We start from the raw sequence: 18,447 nt of genomic DNA on the forward strand, positions 1-18,447 counted from the left end.
GGGGGGGTAGGATTGAACTCCCCCCCCCCCCCCCCCCATGGCTTCAGACCTGTTCTCAGATCTCCACTGATTTCCAAGAAATCAGGCACAGAAGCCCCACCTCGAAGCCTGGTCTGTACCTCATTTCCTTTCCCTGAGAAAGCATTGTTTGACAAACAAACAGCAGAGTCGCATTTCCTTCTTGGTGAAAACTTCGTGGTAAGTCTCCCCTGCTTTGAAGTCTCTCTCTTTTGATTCTAGATACAGAATTTCCCTGAAGGAAAGATATATGACAATGTATAGATATGTGTGTATATGTTTGGTGGGAGAAATCAGATTGTTTTAGTGTGTGTTAGGAGCAACTTGAGAAACTGCCAGTCGCTTCTGATGTGAGAAAATTAGGCGCCTGCCAGAACGTTGCCCAGGAGATGCCTGGATGTTTTACCATCCTGTGGGAGGCTTCTCTCATGTCCCTGCACGAGAAGCTGGAGCTGACAGACAGGAGCTCACTCTGCTCCCTGGATTCGAACCACCGACCTTTTGGTCAGCAGTCCTGTCGGCACAAGGATTTAACCTATTGCACCACCAGGAACTCAGATGACTAAAGTGTATAACTTCCAAATTCAGTTGTAAATGGGTGGGTGAATAGATGTTTTAGGGGATTGATATGTTGATGGATGCTCCATGGAGAGCGAAAAGCATTCTGTGTGTTTTAGGACCCTAACAGCATTCAGATTTATTGTATTGTTAGTTCAGTTTTCGGTCTATCAAGTATTATTTATCTGGTACTGTTCCTAATCTCTCCAAGACTCTACAGCAGCATTTCTCAACCTGGGAGTTGATAATAGTAACAACAACAACAACAACAACAACAACAACAATAACTTTATTTGTATTCTGCCCTATCTCCCCAAGGGGACTCAGGGTGGATTCCAACATAACAATGTCAAACATTCAATCTATATAAATAAAAATGTAATGTTCGTTTGTGGGATTAGCAGAATTCAAAAACCACTGGACGAATTGACACAAAATTTGGACACAAGACACCTAACAGTCCAACGAGTGTCCATCACCCATAAACACACACACACAAAACCCCAGTGGAGCAGACTTAAAAACTCACAAATACACCATATATACATACACACATACACTCATATACATATGCACATGCACACATTCATACACACACACACACACATATATATGAGCAAACACACACAAATACATATACACATATACACACAAATATATACATATACACAAGCACACACATATACACAATATGCATGTACACATATAAACACACAAATATATACACACATATATTTATACACACACACACACATATATATACAAACACACATATATACACACGCAGATATACACACACATATATAGAAGTAAACATATATACACAAATATATAAACACATATATACAATATGCATGTGCACATATAAACACACAAATACACAAATATATACACACATACACACACACACATATATATGCAAACACACATATATACACAGATATATGCACACACAAAATACATATACACAGACTGGGCCACAGCAATGTGTGGCAGGGGATGGCTAGTAGCTATATAAAACAGATGATACTGACATAAAATCCCAGAAAAACCCCACACATAAAAGTAGCATTAAAACTTAACATCAAATTAAAAACCTAGCATCAGTAAATTAAACTTGATATCAATAAATTAAACTACCACATAGGCAAACAAATTTCTGTATAACAAATCTGTGGGGGTCGCAAGGGGGTGTCACCAAAGACCATCAGTAAACATAGTATTTTCTGTTGGTACTGGGGGTTCTGTGTAGGAAGCCTGGCCCAATACTATCATTGGTGGGGTTCAGAATGCTCTTTGATTGTAGGTGAACTATAAATCTCAGCAACTACAACTTCCAAATGTCAAGCCTATTTTCCCCAAACTCCACCAGCGTTCACATTTGGGTATACTGAGTATCCATGCCAAATTTGGTCCAGAACCATAATTGAGTCCACAGTGCCCTCTGGATGTAGGTGAACTACAACTCCAAAACTCAAGGTCAATGCCCACCAAACCCTACCAGTATTTTTTATTGGTCATGGTAGTTCTGTGTGCAGGGTGGGGGGTGGGGGGGCTCAACCCATTACACAAAGTAAGCATTTGCAGTATAGTTGATTTTGCTCAGGGGCGCTCTTGAGGCGCTCTTGGGGGGAAATAGACCTTGACATATGCGAGTTGTAGTTCCTGGGATGTATAGTTCACCTACAATCAAAGAGCATTCTGAACTCCACCAATGATGGAATTGAACCAAATATGGCACACAGAACTCCCACGACGAACAGAAAATATATATCAGTGATTGGTTGGGGGGGGGGGGGGATACTGTTTGCTTACCGTTGAAAATTACCTAGGGCCGTCTCTGGGTCCGAGGATTTTTGTCATTTGGGAGTTGATTTTTGTCATTTGGGATTTATAGTTCACCTACAATCAAAGAGCATTCTGAACTCCACCAGTGATGGAATTGAACCTAATATAGCACACAGAACTCCCACGACGAACAGAAAATATATATAAGTGATTGGTTGGGGGGGGGGGGGAGGATACTGTTTGCTTACCGTTGAAAATTACCTAGGGCCGCCTCTGTCTGTGTGCCAAGTTTGGTTCAATTCCATAGTTGGTGGAGTTCAGAATGCTCTTTGATTGTAGGTGAACTATAAATCCCAGCAGCTACAACTCCCAAATGACAAAATTAATTCCTCCCAACCCCACTAGTACTCAAATTTGGGCATCTCGGGTACCTGTGCCAAATTTGGTCCAGTGATGTGTGGGGCTTGATGAATGCAAAGCTGGGGTAAAAATTGCTGGAAGAAACATTAACAACCTCAGATATGCAGATGACACCACTCTGATGGCCGAAAGCGAGGAGGAGCTGAGGAGCCTTCTAATCAAGGTGAAAGAAGAAAGCGCAAAAGACGGGTTGCAGCTAAACATAAAAAAAACCAAGATTATGGCAACAAGAATGACTGACAACTGGGAAATAGAGGGAGAAAATGTGGAGGCCGTGACAGACTTTGTATTTCTAGGCGCAAAGATGACTGCAGATGCAGACTGTGGCCAGGAAATCAGAAGACGCTTACTTCTTGGGAGGAGAGCAATGTCCAGTCTCGATAAAATAGTAAAGAGTAGAGACATCAGACTGGCCACAAAGATCCGCCTAGTCAAGGTCATGGTCTTCCCTGTAGTAACCTATGGATGTGAGAGGTGGACCTTAGGGAAGGCTGAGCGGAGGAAGAGAGATGCTTTTGAGCTGTGGTGCTGGAGGAAAGTGCTGAGAGTGCCTTGGACTGCGAGAAGATCCAACCAGTCCATCCTCCAGGAAATAAAGCCTGACTGCTCACTGGAGGGAAGGAGACTAGAGACAAAGTTGAAGTCCTTTCCTGTCTCATGAGGAGACAGGAAAGCCTGGAGAAGACAATTATGCTGGGGAAAGTGGAAGGCAAAAGGAAGAGGGGCCGACCAAGGGCAAGATGGATGGATGGCATCCTTGAAGTGACTGGACTGACCTTGAAGAAGCTGGGGGTGGTGACGGCCGACAGGGAGCTCTGGCGTGGGCTGGTCCATGAGGTCACGAAGAGTCGGAGACGACTGAAAGAATGAACAACAACAACGAATGAAAATACATCCCGCATATCAGATATTTACATCACGATTCATAACATTAGCAAAATGACGGTTTTGAAGTATCAACAAAAATAATATGATTGGGGGTCACCACAACATGGGGAACTGTATTAAGGGGCCGCGGCATTGGGAAGGTTGAGAGACATTGCTCTACAGGATTGTATTTCTATTCTGGGAATCAGGAAGGTTTTGTCAGGGAATGTGATCCATTCTGAGCATGGTTGCTTTGTTATTTTTGCAATTACGCCACACTGCAATCTTACTCATGGGGATTTCCTTTGGATTTTTTGTGACTTTGTTTGGAATGCTTTTCAAAAACAGCTTTTGTCAGGATGCCTGAAGAAGCAGCCATGGGAAGTGGGTGCTTAGTTCATCCTGACATGAAGGCCATGTTGGCGAAAGAGAGGACTAGGAAGAAGATCTGGCGGTGTTTTGGAGACCGAAAGTAGAAACTGTGAGAGTACATTCTGACCTGGAGCAGGGTGGAGTTTAGTTTCCAGGGAAGGGGAGGATAACGTTTGAACTGTTTTTCCCTTTCTGGCAAGAAGGTAAAATAAAGACTTTGTTTCCAGAACTTAATTGTGAGTGTGTCTTGATCCCAAATAGCTTCCAGGTTCTGACATCTTGGGAAGCAGAATTTGTTTGCAGGACTCGATCATTCATATTTTTCTCCCCTCTCTTTTTGCCTTTGATTCTGCTGCCCGGCAATGTTGTCTCAGCCTCCTCCTCTTCATCCCTATACTCTACAATACTGAAAGCAGAATGGAGGCTGCAAGGACCAATGGCGACATGGGATACAACAATTTGGTAAGCAGAAAGATTGTTTGGAAACCTATTTCCTCCCAGTGAAATTCTAGGTTTCTTCCTTTCTTCCGCTCCCTTGTTTGTTTATAGACATCACAGCTGTCTCCCATGAATTGAACCACAGAGCTGGAAGGGACCCCAAGAGGCCATTCAGTCCATTTTTTTGTCATGTCAGGAGTGACTTGAGAAACTGCAAGTGGCTTCTGGTGTGAGGGAATTGGCCGTCTGCAAGGACGTTGCACAGGGGATGCCCGGATGTTTTGATGTTTTATTATCCTTGTGGGAGGCTTCTCTCATGTCTCTGCAAGAAGAGCTGGAGCTGATAGAGGGAGCTCATCCGCACTCTCCCCGGATTCGAACCTGTAACCTGTCGGTCTTCAGTCCTGCCAGCACAAGGGTTTAACCCACTGCGCCACTGGGGTTAAATGCAAAAGTCCATGCAAAAAGGGGACTTTTTCACATCAGGAGTGACTTGGGAAACTGCAAGTTGCTTCTACTATGAGAGAATTGGCCGTCTGCAAGGATGTTGCCCAGGGGACACCCAGATGTTTGATGTTTTTACCATCCTGGTGGAGGCTTCTCTCATGTCCCTGCATGGGGAGCTGGAGCTGACAGAGGGAGCTCAGCCACTCTCCCCTGAATTTGAACTGCCAATCACCAAGGTTCAGGGACCTTCTTTGGTGCGGTCCTCGGGATCTCCTCGATTGGGGAGATCCTCCTAAAAGCGGCTCGATATCACCGACCTGTCAGCAATGCTCCCAGCACATTTTGCCACCAGGGACATGAGAGGTATGTTTAATTATTTTAAAGGCAGTCACATGGAGGAGCTTGTTTTCAACTGCTTTAGAGACTAGAATCCAATGGAGCCATGGGTTTAAATGGCAGGAAAAGAGATTCCACATCTTCATTAGTAAGAATGCTTTGATGCGAAAAGCTGTTTGGCAGTGTAATTTCTCCAGTGGTGTAGGGCGCAGACACCCCATGATAATGCGGCATGTCTCATTAAGAGCTGTTTTAGCGTGGTGAGATGTGTTCCACACTGGGCATGCATACTCAGCAGCAGAGTAGCATAGCGCAAGGGCAGATGTCTTCACTGTGTCTGGTTGTGATCCCCAGGTTGTGCCAGTCAGCTTTCGTATGATATTATTTCTAGCGCCCACTTTTTGCTTGATATTCAGGCAGTGCTTCTTGTAGGTCAGGGCACGGTCCAGAGTGACTCCCAGATATTTGGATGTGCTGCAATGCTCCAGTGGGATTCCTTCCTAGGTAATCCTCAGAGCTCGGACTGCTTGTTTGTTCTTGAGGTGAAAAGCACATGTCTGTGTTTTAGATGGATTAGGGATCAGCTGGTTTTCCCTGTAATAAGCTCACCTTTGGTGAGCATACCACATTGTCTCTTGGTTTTGATGGCCTCCTGCAATTTCTGCAGCAGTGAAGCCTAGTATGCTCCAGCAATCATGGTCCCCTTTGCTAGGACATCCATCAATATTACTCTGTGCTGGTCCCAAAATATATTGAACATGACCTTGCCTGCCAAGAGTTGGGCACGTGCTTTCTTTGGAGGCGGTGAGTCATGATGCTTCCATTGCATTGACCAGACTTTAGTCTCGGGATCAGAGTGATGGGCCCAGCTTTTTTCCTGTGTGATCAGTCTGTTGAAAAAGTCCTGGTTTCCATGGCACAACATTGTCAATACAGCCTGAGAGCATTCAACTCATTCCTGCTTCTGGAAAGGCATGAGCAGCCGGGGAACAAGGGAGCAGATACCTTGTGCAGGTGAAGATGGTCATGGGTGATTTTTTCCATGGACCCCACACTCACCTTGACATTTTGGGCTAGGGGGCAAATGGTTACGTGGCAATTTTCCAAAATGGTGACCTCCATTTGCTGGACTGTGAGTTCATCAACAGCAGAGTGGGGTCGCCCTAGAATTGGAGCTGTTTGCACCAAAGTCAAACCACATGTGGATTGATGATGCCAGTTCTTGACTCCATCATATGATGGCGAATCCGCACCATAAACTCTTTCATCTCATTGAACGTCTCCTTTGGTGTTCGGCCTTTCAAGGAAAGGAACTTGAGGGCTGCTCTGTATTCCACTGGGTCCATTCTCAAACCTCACACCACTTCAGCACCTGGACAATCAAGACTCTTGTCAGTTCTGAGTTCTAAATTGGTACGTAACTTATAGGGACTTATATCATTACACATGTGCAGTTTCAGCATCCTGAGATAATGAGAAGTGGGTCAGGGGATATCTTTAATGAATGCTCCTCGTACTGTACATTAATTATATTGCTTTACAAGTATGAGGTTTGGATTTTGGTCCTGAGAAAAGATAGCAGGAATCATAGTGTCTGAATAGTATTTAGGAATGTAGCTGTCCTCCTCCTCCTCATCTTTCATCATCCCCAGTTCCACCCGGTTTGAGACAGCTCCTATAGTGGCTTTGTTTGATCTTGTAGGAGGAAGAGAATGAACCAGAGCCTGGAGACATGGTTGTGTTTCCTCGGCGTGTGTACAAGCATTACGGCGTGGCCGTGGATAAGAAACATGTGGTCCACCTCACAGGTAAGTACTTCTCTACTTTGAGTCATTGAAGGAAGATTGAGGTTGGATCTACACTGATAAATAGTGCAGTTCGAGTTGCAGTATAGGATCAATTTAGTCCCATATCATGCAGGCAGTGTAGATCCCGCCTGAATGGGAGGAAGCTCACCAGTGGGTTTCCTAGGCTGAGTGGGGATTCGAGCATCATTTGTGATCCAGTATACATCACTGACTCTTGTAGCCTCCCTCCCTCTGTCCCTTTCTCCTTCCTTCCTTCCTTCCTTCCTTCCTTCCTTCCTTCCTTCCTTCCTTCCTCCCTCCCTCCCTCCCTCCCTCCTTTCTTCCCTCCTGCCTCCCTTCCTTCCTTGCTTCCTTCCTTTCTCACTTTTTCCTAGCTTCCTTCCATCCTCCTTCCCTCCCTCCCCTCCTCCTCCTTCCTCCCTTCCTTCCTCTTTTCTTCCCTCCCTCCCTCCCTCCCTCCCTTCCTTCCTTGCTTCCTTCCTTCCTTCCTCCCTCCCTTTTTCCTAACTTCCTTCCATCCTCCTTCCCTCCCTCCCCTCCTCCTCCTCCTTCCTTCCTTCCTTCTTCTTTCTCTCCCTCCCTCCCTCCTTTCCTTCCTTCCTTTCTTTCTCTCTCCCTTCCTCCTTCCTTCATTCCTTGCTTCCTTCCTTTCTCCCTCCCTTTATCCTTCCTTATTCCTCCCCGTCCTCCCTCCCTCCCTCCTTCCTTCCTTCCTTCCTTCCTTCCTTCCTTCCTTCCTTCCTTCTTCCCCCATTCTTATTTTCAGGGTATTTCTTTTTTTGTCGTTGGTCTTGTTTTGGGGATAGGTCATATTTTCAGAGTAGGTCTTATTCTGCAGTTTGGTCTTATTTTCAAAGTAGGTCTTATTTTGGAGTTAGGTCTTATTTTCAGGGTAGGTCTTATTTTTGAGGGAGGTCATGTTTTGCGGTTAGGTCTTATTTTCAGGGTAGGTCTTATTTTCAGGGGAGGTCTTATGTAGTACCCTGTATGCATTATTTTCAGGATATTTTGTCTTCATTGTGCAGAAGTTGACTTATAAGCTTGGGTTTTCTGAATTGAGTTCCATTGTTTCCATTCCATTTTAACCCCTAAATGTGATGTTCTTTCCCCCCTTTCTTTCTTAAGCTGGGGACCCAGGATTTTCAGGCTCTAACCTTTCATCTGCTACTGGTTCAAACGGAGAGGTGAGGAAGGACCGCATTTCCGACGTGGGAAAAAATTACCAGATCATCAAGAGGAATACAACTACTCCGGGCGTCCGGGATCCAGAGGAGATTGTCTGCAAAGCTGAAGCTATGGTCGGGACAAAGAAGTACTACAACGTTTACACCAACAACTGCGAGCATTTTGCCACAGGGCTGTGTTATGGAGCTCCAGAGTGTCAACAAGTACGTAGATCAGGCATCCCCAAAGGGGGGTTAAATTAATATCTTCCTCTGAGCTTGATAGAGTGTGACTTGCCTAAAGTGAATTCAAACTACTGTGTCATGCTCTCTGAATGCTGAATTCCTTCCCTTTCTGTTCATGCCCATATTTTCTCTTTCTTCCTTCCCACTCTATGCCTCTTTCTTTCCTTTCTTCCTTCCTTTCCTCTCCTCCATCTCTTTTTCCTTCCTTCCTTCTTCCCTTTTTCTTTTCCTCCTTCCTTCTTCCCTCCCTTCTTTTCTTCATTCCCTCTTTCCTTCCTTCCTTCCTTCCTTCCTTCCTTCCTTCCTTCCTTCTTTCCCTCTTTTCTTCCTTTTATCTTTCTTTCCTTCTTTCTTTCCTTCCTTCCTTCTTCCCTTTTTCCTTTCCTCCTTCCTTCTTCCCTCCCTTCTTTCCTCCTTTCTTCATTCCCTCTTTCCTTCCTTCCTTCTTTCCCTCTTTTCTTCCTTTTAACTTTCTTTTCTTCTTTCTTTCCTTCCTTCCTTCTTCCCTTTCTTTTTTCCATTCTTTCTCCCTCTTTCCTTCATAGAATCATAGAGTTGGAAGAGACCTCATGGGCCGCCCAGTCCAACCCCATTCTGTCAAGAAGCAGGAAAATCTCATTCAAAGCACCCCTAACAGATGGCCATCCAGCCTCTGTTTAAAAGCCTCCAAAGGAGGAGACTCCACTGCACTTCGGGGCAGAGAGAGAGTTCCACTGCTGAACAGCTCTCACAGTTAGGAAGTTCATCCTAATGTTCTGGTGGAATCTCATTTCCTGTCATTTGAGGCCATTGTTCCATAGTCTCCAGGACAGCAGAAAAGAAGCTTGTTCCCTCCTCTCTATCTTCCCTAAACATCTTGTTCCATGGTCCTCATCATGTCTCCTCTCAGCCTTCTCTTCTGCAGGCTAAGCATACCCAGCTCTTTAAGCCACTCCTCATAGGGCTTGTTCTCTAGATCCTTGATCCTTTGAGTCATCCTCCTCTGGACACATTCCAGCTTGTCAACATTTCCTGTCAATTCAAAAAGACAGACCAGATGGGAGGAGTCCAGAGAAAGGCCACCAAAATAGTCAAAGGTCTGGAATCCATGTATCCCTATGAGGAGTGTGTTAGGGGAGTGGGCTTATTAACAAAAGACCCTCCTCATCAATGTACAACAGAGTAACTTAGCAGCAGCACGACCCAGAACCAGTAGCCCAAAGATGATAAAAGAACAAAAACACACAGACCAATGTTAACTCTTCTATAGGAGGCTTTTTTATAGCAAAATAACATGGTTGCACTATTTATAAGAACAAGGTTCCCACAACACAAATAAAGTTCTTTACACTTCCTTCTTTGCTTCCATGCTGGGCTTCTTTCTTATGCAGATAAACAGCTTCACTCTCCCAGACTGAAGTTACACAAAGCCTGGCTGCTTCCTACCTGGGGAAATCCTTTGTTGGGAGGTGTTAGCTGGCCCTGATTTATTCTTGCTGGGAATTCCCCTGCTTTTTGAGTGTTGCTCTTTATGCATTGTAGTAGGTAGTCTGTGGTTTGTTCTTCTTCTCTCACTGAACTTTCTCACATACCAGGCCTACTCACACCAAGGCCTACTAACACAGGCCTGCCTCACACTGAGGCCTTTCTCCCAGTGAGGCCTTCTCACACTGAGGCCTCTCTCAGACTGACACCTCTCACATACTGAGGTGAACTAACGCTGAGGTCTTCTCATGCTGAGCCCTTTCTCCCACTGAGGCCTTCTCACACTGAGGCTCTCTCAGACTGACACCTCTCACATACTGAGGTGAACTAACACTGAGGTCTTCTCATGCTGAGCCCTTTCTCCCACTGAGGCCTTCTCACACTGAGGCTCTCTCAGACTGACACCTCTCACATACTGAGGTGAACTAACACTGAGGCCTTCTCATACTGAGGCCTACTAACAGACTGAGGCCCTTCTCCCACAGAGACCTCTCTCAGACTGAGGACTACGCCAGACTGAGGCCTATCCGGCCTTTCTCAGTGAGGTCTGCTAACACAAGACAAGAGTCTGAGGCCCTTCTCCCACTGAGACCTCTCTCAGACTGAGATCTACCTCAGACTGAGGCCTATCATACAGAGGCCTCTCTCACTGAGGTTTGCTAACACTGACGGCACCCACAGACTGACGGCGACTAAGCTACAGGCACACCTGTTTATATTGAACTACAGCTTTACTGTGTCATTGTATCAACCTTTTCAGTGCTTGACTCACAATTGTATAGTTAAAAATACCTAGTTAATTTTTAATATTTCTAACAGAGTGGTTGATACTTAGCTTGGAAAAGAGAAAGTTGAGGGGATATGAAAACAATGTTTACATATTTAGAAGGATTTTCTGTTGAGGAAAAAGAGGTCAGCTTGTTTCCTGCTTCTCCAGAGAACAGGACACAATGGAGCCATGGGTTCAAACAGCAAGAAAAGAGATTCCACCTAAACATTAAGTAGAACTTCCTGATCTTTAGTGCTTTTAGACAGCGGATTATTCTGCCGGCGGGGGGGGGGGGGGGGAGTCTCTATCTCTGGAGATTTTAAAACAAAAGTCAGATGGCCATCTGTCAGGAGGGCTTGGGTTGTGCCTTCCCACCTGGCAGAATTGGGTTGGAGTGGATGGCCTTTGGGATCTCTTCCAACTCTAGGATTCTATGTCTTGTGCTTCTCACCCTTTGAGGTACTCTCCTTTTTTCCCCAAATGAAAAACCAAAACTACGTCTCACAGCCAGAGTTAAAAATGCATGTGACTAACAGCCAATGGCGCTCTCTTTTTCTCCCTCTCAGACATTCTGGGCCAAAATCATAGGGGGTCTTGTAGTGGCGGCTGGAGCCATTGTGACTGTATTCATGGCAATTCTAGGAAGAAGGTAGTAACATCAGCAACTCTGGAGTCGATTCTGAGAGAGAGGCCTGACGGACACATCCCCACATGACCACGGCTCCTCCGATTTCCTCCCATGCAACTCTGATGTGAATCCTTTTGGCGTTTCCAGAGCCTAGGACTCCAGTTCTTAACACAAAAAAGATATCAAATAAAGGTGCCAAATCAATACAAATCAAATCTCTCGCTTTGTGTGGTTTGGATTCAGCAAAGGAGTACTACTTCATGGTGCTGTGATGGTACTTGCTTTGATACTCTCCGACTCTGGGGAAGTGGTGCTCATCTCCATTTCTAAGCGGAAGAGCCGGTGTTGTCCATAGACACCTCCAAAGTCATCTGGCCAGCATGACTGCATGGAGTGCTGTTCCCTTCCCGCAGAAACGGTACCTATTGATCTACTCACACTTGCATGTTTTTGAACTGCTAGGTTGGCAGAAGCTGGGGCTAACAGCAGGAGCTCACCCACTCCCTGGATTCAAACCTGCAGGTGTGGTCTAACCAAGGCAGAATAGAGGGGAAGCATGACTTCCCTGGATCTAGACACTAGACTCCTACTAATGCAGGGCAAAATCCCATTGGCTTTTTTTGCCGCTGCATCACATTGTTGGCTAGTGATTTTGTCATTTGGGAGTTGTAGTTGCTGGGATTTATAGTTAACCTACAAGCAAAGAGCATTCTGAACTCCACCAATGATGCAATTGAACCAAACTCCACACACAGAACTCCAATGACCAACAGAAAATCCTGGAAGGGTTTGGTGGGCATTGAACTTGCATTTAGGAGTTGTAGTGCACCTACATCCAGAGAGCCTTGTGGACTCAAACAACGATGGATCTGGACCAAACTTGACACTGATACTCAATAGTTCCAAATGTGAACACTGGTGGAGTTTGGGGAAAATAGACTTTGACATTTGGGAGTTGTAGTTGCTGGGATTTATAGTTCACCTACAATGAAAGCATTCTGAACCCCACCAACAAGAGAACTGGGCCAAACTTCCCACACAGAACTCCCATGACTAACAGAAAATACTATGTTTTCTGATGGTCTTTGGTGACCCCTCTGACACCCCCTTGTGACCCCCGCAGGGGTCCTGACCCCCAGGTTGAGAAGCACTGCAGTAGATGAATCCTAGAGCTGCTTGTGCTTGACACTGGGACACACATTCCCCAGCGTTGGATCTAGAAAGAGAGAGGAAGCCAGAGAGAAAGTTTATTTTTGTTCCAAAGTATGGGAAGATGTCCTTGTTTGACCTTGTTTGACCCCTGGGGGGGTCATGAGGGGGGGTTCAGTTGGGTTGCCAAAGACCATCAGAAAACATATAGAATCATAGAATCAAAGAGTTGGAAGAGACCTCATGGGCCATCCAGTCCAACCCCCTGCCAAGAAGCAGGAATATTGCATTCAAATCACCCCTGACAGATGGCCATCCAGCCTCTATATTTCTCATGGTCTTCGGAACCCCATGGCAGAGAAGGCTGAAGATCTCTCCATCTGTCTTTCTCTTCTTTTTTGGAAACAGACTGCGAATCCTCCCACCAAACGCCCTCCTTCACTGTGATTGGCCAGCTTCTCAGCAAGGGGGGAGCTGTTTCTGAGACTCCAAGCAGGGAGGGGAGAGCAGGCATGCTGGGTGCATAGTAGCATGGTACACATGGGCGGGCGAGGGAGAGCATGCGAGGCTGGAGGGAGGCTCACACCAGCCAGTCCCATCAAGACACAGGGGTTCAGTGTGGGAAGTTTGACCCAATTCTATCGTTGGTGGGGTTCAGAATGCTCTTTGATTATAGGTGAACTATAAATCCCAACAACTACAACTCCCAAATATCAAGGTCTATCACCCCCATTGTTCACCCCTTTTGAGCTCCTCCCTCAAAAACACATTCTCCCATCACCTATCTCATCCAAAGTTTTATCAGTTGTATCCTAGTGCATCTGGCCCGCCCACTGTGTTCGATTTTCTGTTATGTTATTCTGTAACTGTTTATTTTATTTTGCTATTTCATGTGTTTATTTAGATGGTATTTTTGCTCCTTGTACTTTATTTTGCAGTATTGTTATTTTGGACTTTGCCTCGTTAGCCGCCCTGAGTCCCCTTCAGGTAGATTGTGGTGGGATATAAAGAAAGACCGTGCTCTGACCTACAAGAAGCACTGCCTAAACATCAAGCAAAAACTGGGTGCCAGAAACATCATACGAAAGCTGACTGGCACAACCTGGGGATCACAACCAGATACAGTGAAGACATCTGCCCTTGCGCTGTGCTATTCTGCTGCTGAGTATGCATGCCCAGTGTGGAACACATCTCACCACGCTAAAACAGTGGATGTGGCCCTTAATGAGACATGCCGCATTATCATGGGGTGTCTGCGCCCTACACCACTGGAGAAATTACACTGCTTAGCCGGTATTGCACCACCTGACATCCGCCGGGAAGTGGCAGCCAATAGTGAAAGGACCAAGGCAGGGACATCTCCAGTTCATCCCCTGTTTGGGTATCAGCCAGCACGTCAACGACTTAAATCTAGAAATAGTTTTCTAAGATCTACAGAGACACTCGCTGGAACACCTCAGCAAGCGAGAGTCCAAAAGGGGCAGGCCCAAACCCAGCACCTCAACCAATGGCTGATACCAAATGAGAAACTCCCTCCTGGGCACACAGAAGACTGGGCGACTTGGAAGGCGCTGAACAGACTGCGCTCTGGCACCACGAGATGCAGAGCCAACCTTCAGAAATGGGGCTACAAAGTGGAATCCTCGACATGCGAGTGCGGAGAAGAGCAAACCACTGACCACCTGCTGCAATGCAACATGAGCCCTGCCACATGCACGATGGAGGACCTTCTTGTGGCAACACCGGAGGCACTCCAAGTGGCCAGATACCGGTCAAAGGACATTTAACCAACTACCAAACTCACAAGTTTTGTCCCTCAGTTCTTGTGGGTTTTTTCGGGCTATATGGCCATGTTCTAGAGGCATTTCTCCTGACGTTTCGCCTGCATCTATGGCAGGCTTCCTCAGAGGTCTGCTGGAGCTGGGAAAAAAGGGGTTTATATATCTGTGGACTGACCAGGGTGAAACAAAAGGCTTTTGTAAGTTGGGCTAGGTGTGAATCTTTTCAACTGACCACCTTGATTAGCATACAATGGGCTGACTGTGCCTGGAGCAAACTCTTAATGAAAGGTGCTTAGATGTCCCTGCCTGTTTTTCTCTCTGCTGTTTTAATTTTAGAATTTTTTAATACTGGTAGCCAGATTTTGTTCATTTTCATGGTTTCTTCCTTTCTGTTGAAATTGTCCACATGTTTGTGGATTTCAATGGCTTCTCTGTGTAGTCTGACATTGTATTTTTCTGTTTGTTTGCTTTGTTCTGTTAGAAATGTAATATAATGGACTGGTTGCTCTGACACGACAAATAAATACATAAAGATTATTATTATTATTATTATTATTATTATTATTATTAAACTCCACCAGTGTTCACATTTGGGCATATTCAGTATGTCGGAACTCAGGCGCCTTAAAGAGCCAAACTCAGGAGTATGTCCAAAAGTATAGTTTATTATAACAAAGAAAAAAGAGACTCAGAGACACTTACTTCAGTGCCTCTGGTCAAAACTCAGAAGTTGCAGCAATTTCCAGCTTGAAAAACAAACTAAGACAATAATCCGGATTATCCTGGCAAAAAATCCAGATTAAACAGGAGAACTTCCAAAATCCCTCAAAATCACACAGTAAAAGGAAAACAATCAAACAAGAAGCCGTGAAGAAAAGTCATTGTCCAAATGAAGTCCAAAGTCGAAGAAATCCAAGTCAAAAGTTGCAAGGTTCCAAAATCCACAAGGCAGCGTAGTCGTCAAAAGCAGTCCGAAGTCAAGGAAAGGGGAAATCCACACTCACGAGAATCCAAGACAGTCGGTAAGACGAAGCAAAACAGCAACCTGTAGATCCAGGACCCAAGCCCAACAAGAAAGCGGCAGCGACAAGACCCAAGGAACGAAACCAACACTTTGCCTACTGCTAAAGTTCTACCATTTCAGTGCCTACTTTTATCTTAGAACTCATCATCCGATGATGAGCTGCCCTCCACCCCGTCCTCATCACTCTCAGCTAGTTTAGCTTCCACACCTGAGTGCCAATGCCCATCCCTCCAACTCTTCCACCTCTTGTCCCCAGGATTCCACGGTATCACCTGATTGCCAATCCCCACCACCAGAAAACTCCACAAATGTGTCCCTAGACCAGTGGTTCTCCACCTTCCTAATGCCACGTCCCCTTAGTACAGGTCCTCATGTGGTGGTGACCCCCAACCATAACGTTATTTTCGTTGCTACTTCATAACTGTAATTTTGCTACAGTTATGAATCGTAATATAAATATCTGATATGCAGGATGTATATTCAGTCACTGTACCAAATTTGGTACAAATACCCGATACGCCCAAATTTGAATACTGGTAGGGTTGGGGGTAATTGATTTTGTCATTTGGTAATGCTGGAGTTGCTGGGATTTATAGTTCACCTAAAATGAGAGAGCCTTCTGAACTCCACCAATGATGGAATTGAATCAAACTTGGCACACAGAATTCCCATGACCAAGAGAAAACACTGGGAAGGTCTGGTAGACGTTGTCCTTGAGTTTTTGGAGTTGTAGTTCACCTACATCCAGAGAACACTGTGGACTCAAGCAATGATGGATCTGGATCAAACTTGGCACAAATACTCAATATGCCCAAATGTGAACACTGGTAGAGTTTGGAGAAAATAGACCTTGCCATTTGGGAGTTGTAATTGTTGGGATTTATAGTTCACCCACAATGAAATAGTATTCTGAACCCCACCAACGATAGAATTGAACCAAACTTTCCACACAGAACGTCCATGACCAACAGAAAATACTATGTTTTCTGATTATCTTTGGCGACCCCTCTGGCACCCCCTCGCGACCCCCCCAGAGGTCCCGACCCCCAGGTTGAGAAACACTGCCCTAGACGTTGGTTGAGTACACACATTCTGAACCTCTTGTACCTTGGTCCAATCCAGTGCTTCCTCCTCATCCCTATCACCCCCAGACCTATAATTCCCAGAAAAAAACCATGAAATCCTCTTCCTCCGTGGGAGTATATCCCGGATCTTCTTTCTTTGATGCTCCTCATCTCATTCCTGCTCCCAAGTAATCCTCTTAGTTCCCCGATTCACATCCACTGTATCTCCTTCCTCCTCCTCACTCATTTCACTCTCAGAAAACCCTTCGAAGGACTCTTCATCAGTGGGTGACATAAGTATCTCCCGGATCCTCTTCCTCTGCTGTTCCTCATCTAACTCCTGAATAGCTCTTTTCCCTCCTCTGACCTACTACCAGTTGCAGAGTTGCCAACAGGCTCTACTACAACAGAGTATTCATGCCAAGTTTGCTCCAGATCCATCATTGTTTGAATCCACAGTGCTCTCTGGATGTAGGTGAACTATAACTCCAAAACTCAAGGTCAATGCCCACCAAACCCTTCCAGTATGTTGTGTTGATCATGGAAGTTCTGTGCGCCAAGTTTGGTTCAATTCCATTATCAATGGAGTTCAGAATGTTCTTTGATTGTAGGTGAACTATAAATCCCAGCAACTACAACTCCCAAATGAGAAAATCAACCCCACCAACCCCACCAATATTCAAATTGAGGCGTTATTGGGTATTTGTGCCAAATTTGGTCCAGTGAGTGAAAATACATCTTTCATATCAGATATTGACATTACAATTCATAACAGTAACAAAATTACAGTTGTGAAGTAGAACCGAAAATAATTTTGTGGTTGGGGGTCACCACAAGATGAGGAACTGTATTATTAACTGTGTTATTAGATCTCACAGCAGGATTTGACACAGTCGACCACAATCTTTTGACCCACCGCCTTGCTGTTGCTGGAGTCAGGGGGGCAGCTCTAAACTGGCTGTCCTCCTTTCTTCACAACCGTGGACAGCGAGTGGAGAGGGGAGGCCTGGTCTCTGAGAGGTCCCCTCTATCTTGTGGGGTTCCTCAAGGGGCCATTCTCTCCCCTCTGTTGTTTGACATCTATATGCGACCACTTGCTCAGCTGGTTCGAGGTTTTGGGCTTGAGTGTTATCAGTACGCCGATGACAGCTGGTGCTGAAGATGGAAGGCCGACCGGACTCTGTACCCGATTGTTTCCATCAGTGCCTTGAGGCCGTTACTGGATGGCTGCGTGCCAGCAGGTTGAGGGTGAATCCAGCAAAGACGGAGATCCTATGGCTGGGTCAACCGGGCAGTGGGGATATCCGGCTGCCTACCCTGGATGGCGAGGCACTACACCCATAATTATTGGTCAAGAGTCTGGGAGTCCTTTTGGACCCTCTGCTGACGATGGAGGCCCAGGTCTCCGCCGTCAGCAGAACCGCCTTCTTTCATCTGCGGCAGGCTAGACGGCTGGCCCCCTCCCTGTCCAGGGACGACCTAGCTACGGTCATCTCAAGACTGGACTACTGTAACGCCCTCTACATTGGCCTTCTTCTGTCGGTGATCCAGAAGCTCAAGCTGGTACAAAATGCAGCTGCTCGGCTTCTTGCGGGAATTCCGATGAGATGCCACATCACCCCAATCTTACTGCAGCTGCATTGGTTACCAATTGAGCACTGGATCACTTTCAAAGTGATGGTACTCACCTTTAAGGCCTTGCATGGTCTGGGGCCAATGTATCTGAGGGATCGTCTCACCCTCTACCAACCCCAGAGATCTCTCCGTTCTGAGGACCAAGATCTATTGGAAGTCCCCAGTGTCAAAACCTTGCGTCTAACGGCAACCAGACGCAGAGCCTTCACAGCAGTGGCACCATCACTCTGGAATACTCTGCCACCTGAAGCCCGTGCCTTGCGGGACTTACCAGCTTTCCGCAGGCAGAGGCGGCCCTAGGTAATTTTCAATGGTAAGCAAACAGTATTTTGCCCCCCCCCCCCCAATCATTGATATATATTTTCTGTTCATCGTGGGAGTTCTGTGTGCCATATTTGGTTCAATTCCTTCATTGGTGGAGTTCAAAATGCTCTTTGATTGTAGGTGAATTATACATCCCAGTAACTACACT

General features: G+C 45.8%; 1 protein-coding gene across 3 annotated transcripts; it reads left to right on the plus strand.

The window, feature by feature from the left end:
• The first annotated feature begins 112 nt into the window (after nt 1-112).
• Nucleotides 113-11,526, plus strand: LOC132780716 (phospholipase A and acyltransferase 4-like). Of its 3 annotated transcripts, none has more exons than XM_067461879.1 (5): nt 113-198; nt 4,398-4,485; nt 6,947-7,052; nt 8,178-8,440; nt 11,261-11,526. In XM_067461879.1, exons 2-5 carry the CDS (start codon nt 4,441-4,443, stop codon nt 11,345-11,347), a joined length of 501 nt encoding a protein of 166 aa, XP_067317980.1. In that variant the 5' UTR covers nt 113-198; nt 4,398-4,440; the 3' UTR covers nt 11,348-11,526. The 3 variants fall into 3 exon arrangements, with proteins under 3 accessions (XP_067317980.1, XP_067317982.1, XP_067317981.1); XM_067461881.1 differs by lacking the exon at nt 113-198 and adding an exon at nt 4,024-4,132; XM_067461880.1 differs by lacking the exon at nt 113-198 and adding an exon at nt 4,151-4,226.
• Nucleotides 11,527-18,447: the final 6,921 nt, after the last annotated feature.

This window comes from Anolis sagrei, chromosome Y (assembly GCF_037176765.1).
Source record: "Anolis sagrei isolate rAnoSag1 chromosome Y, rAnoSag1.mat, whole genome shotgun sequence".
NCBI lineage: Eukaryota > Metazoa > Chordata > Lepidosauria > Squamata > Dactyloidae > Anolis > Anolis sagrei.